Source organism: Alosa alosa, chromosome 22, assembly GCF_017589495.1.
Source record: "Alosa alosa isolate M-15738 ecotype Scorff River chromosome 22, AALO_Geno_1.1, whole genome shotgun sequence".
Lineage (NCBI taxonomy): Eukaryota > Metazoa > Chordata > Actinopteri > Clupeiformes > Clupeidae > Alosa > Alosa alosa.
In genome coordinates this window covers 8419447-8421070 of record NC_063210.1, presented here as the reverse complement: position 1 = coordinate 8421070, position 1624 = coordinate 8419447, and the positions used below count along the sequence as shown (strand labels likewise).

At 51.0% G+C, this 1624-nt stretch overlaps 1 protein-coding gene across 1 annotated transcript in view; it reads left to right on the top strand.

The window, feature by feature from the left end:
* Positions 1–1110, top strand: part of meox1 (mesenchyme homeobox 1) — an 8772-nt gene extending 7662 nt beyond the window's left edge. The window contains exon 3 of the mRNA XM_048233956.1: positions 767–1110. Within this exon, the coding sequence (XP_048089913.1) occupies positions 767–889 (123 nt within the window). The 3' untranslated portion in view covers positions 890–1110. The remainder of the gene's footprint in view (positions 1–766) is intronic.
* The last annotated feature ends 514 nt before the right edge of the window (positions 1111–1624 follow it).

Here is a 1624-nt window from a genome sequence, read left to right as displayed (position 1 = left end):
CTTACACACTTTTTTAAAAATTTGCTTTCAAACCAGACCTCACCTCAGTGGATACAGTGTGACATACATTTGTAACTACCACAGTAAACTGTTTTTCTCCCATTTATACGGGGTGCGAAAAAAAAATATAAACGGCGATCGGGGGCTTCTCCCCGCTCTCCATACCAGCCTCGCTAGAGCCGCACGGATGAGGCCGCAGCTTCACAGTGACAGACCTTAGTCTGGTCCTAGATGTGTTTCCCAGGCCCGGCACCCTCGGCCCGCGCCAGATCCCAGCCCTTCCCCACTCGCCTCCCCAGTCCCCCGGCTGCTCCGTCTCCAGTTTTTCCGATGCATCCTACATATCTTGGCAGCCAGCCTTTCCAAGCGCCGACGTGAGTGGCAGGCCGAGTCGGAGCTGGGGACGGACTTTTTAAAAATAGTGTGGGAACAGATTGTCTGCGGTTCCCCCGTTGCCATGGGGAATGCCGAGAGGGATGCACAAGGGTCACAGATTTGACGTCCCTGGTGGTCGCCAGAGTTATTGCCCCCATATTGCGCCATTTTTAATCACTGGGAGAGTTAGACTTAAAATTGCATCGCAGCAAGACACCAACGTGTAGAAACCACTGTAAACCATATGTCTGACAATCATCTGGCTTCCAGATCGTTTGCTTCTGGCTTTATTTGTGACCAGTGCTGTGATGACCAATCTCTTCCTCTTTCTCTCTCTCTCTTTCTCTCTCTTCCTCTCTCTCTCTCTGGCTCCCCCTCTTTTTCTCTCTAGGTGAAAGTGTGGTTCCAGAACAGGAGGATGAAGTGGAAGAGAGTCAAAGGAGGACAGCCTGCCTCCCCCCATGACCTGGAGGCCGATGACCTTGACTCGGCTGCCTCGCCCAGCTCGGAGTGAAGCGGGCCTCCGTGACGCTTTTTTTACCACCCCCTGCCTCCCGCCCTCCTTTCTGGGCCACCAGAGACACCAAAACTCCCTGGCACGTTGGACTGACTGACTGGGATGGCACGATGGCCATCATGAACTCTTGTTCGAGTTTTTGTTTTCTTTTGTTGTTAACCCCCAGTGTGGGACCGCCCACATGGACACTCTGGCCAGAGACTTGGAACAGTCCAAGATCCCCCATCCCATCCCCTCCCACCCCCCACCCGATGTGGTCTGATCTGAAAGTTCATCCCTTTTTCTCTGGTCAGCGTATCTCTGCGGAACTATGATTAGCCCACAGACTTGGGAAACGAGAGACTGCACCATGCGAGTCACGGCTTTTGCGTCGTTAGCATTCACAGACATTTCTCAGTGAGCTCTCCTCGTCGTAACAGTGTGAACAGTGATGGACACTGCTGCCCGGTTGTTGAGGCTTGCAGGCTTCCACTGCAGGCGTCTGGTTGTGGAGTCTGACCGCAACCACCTGCTAACGGCTCTGACCGAAAGAGGCTATCTCAGGATTCCAGCAGTATTACTAAACCAAGAGTGCCTCAACCCCCTTTTCCCTTCTTGTTTGTCAGGTTCTTAGAGTATACTTTTTGCGTTACTTTTGAACAATGATTTAGCATACATTTTTGCCTCTTTTTATTGTTTTTTTTTTTACATTTGATGAAATGATAAACAGATGTTGGTATTGAGATCTGCAAA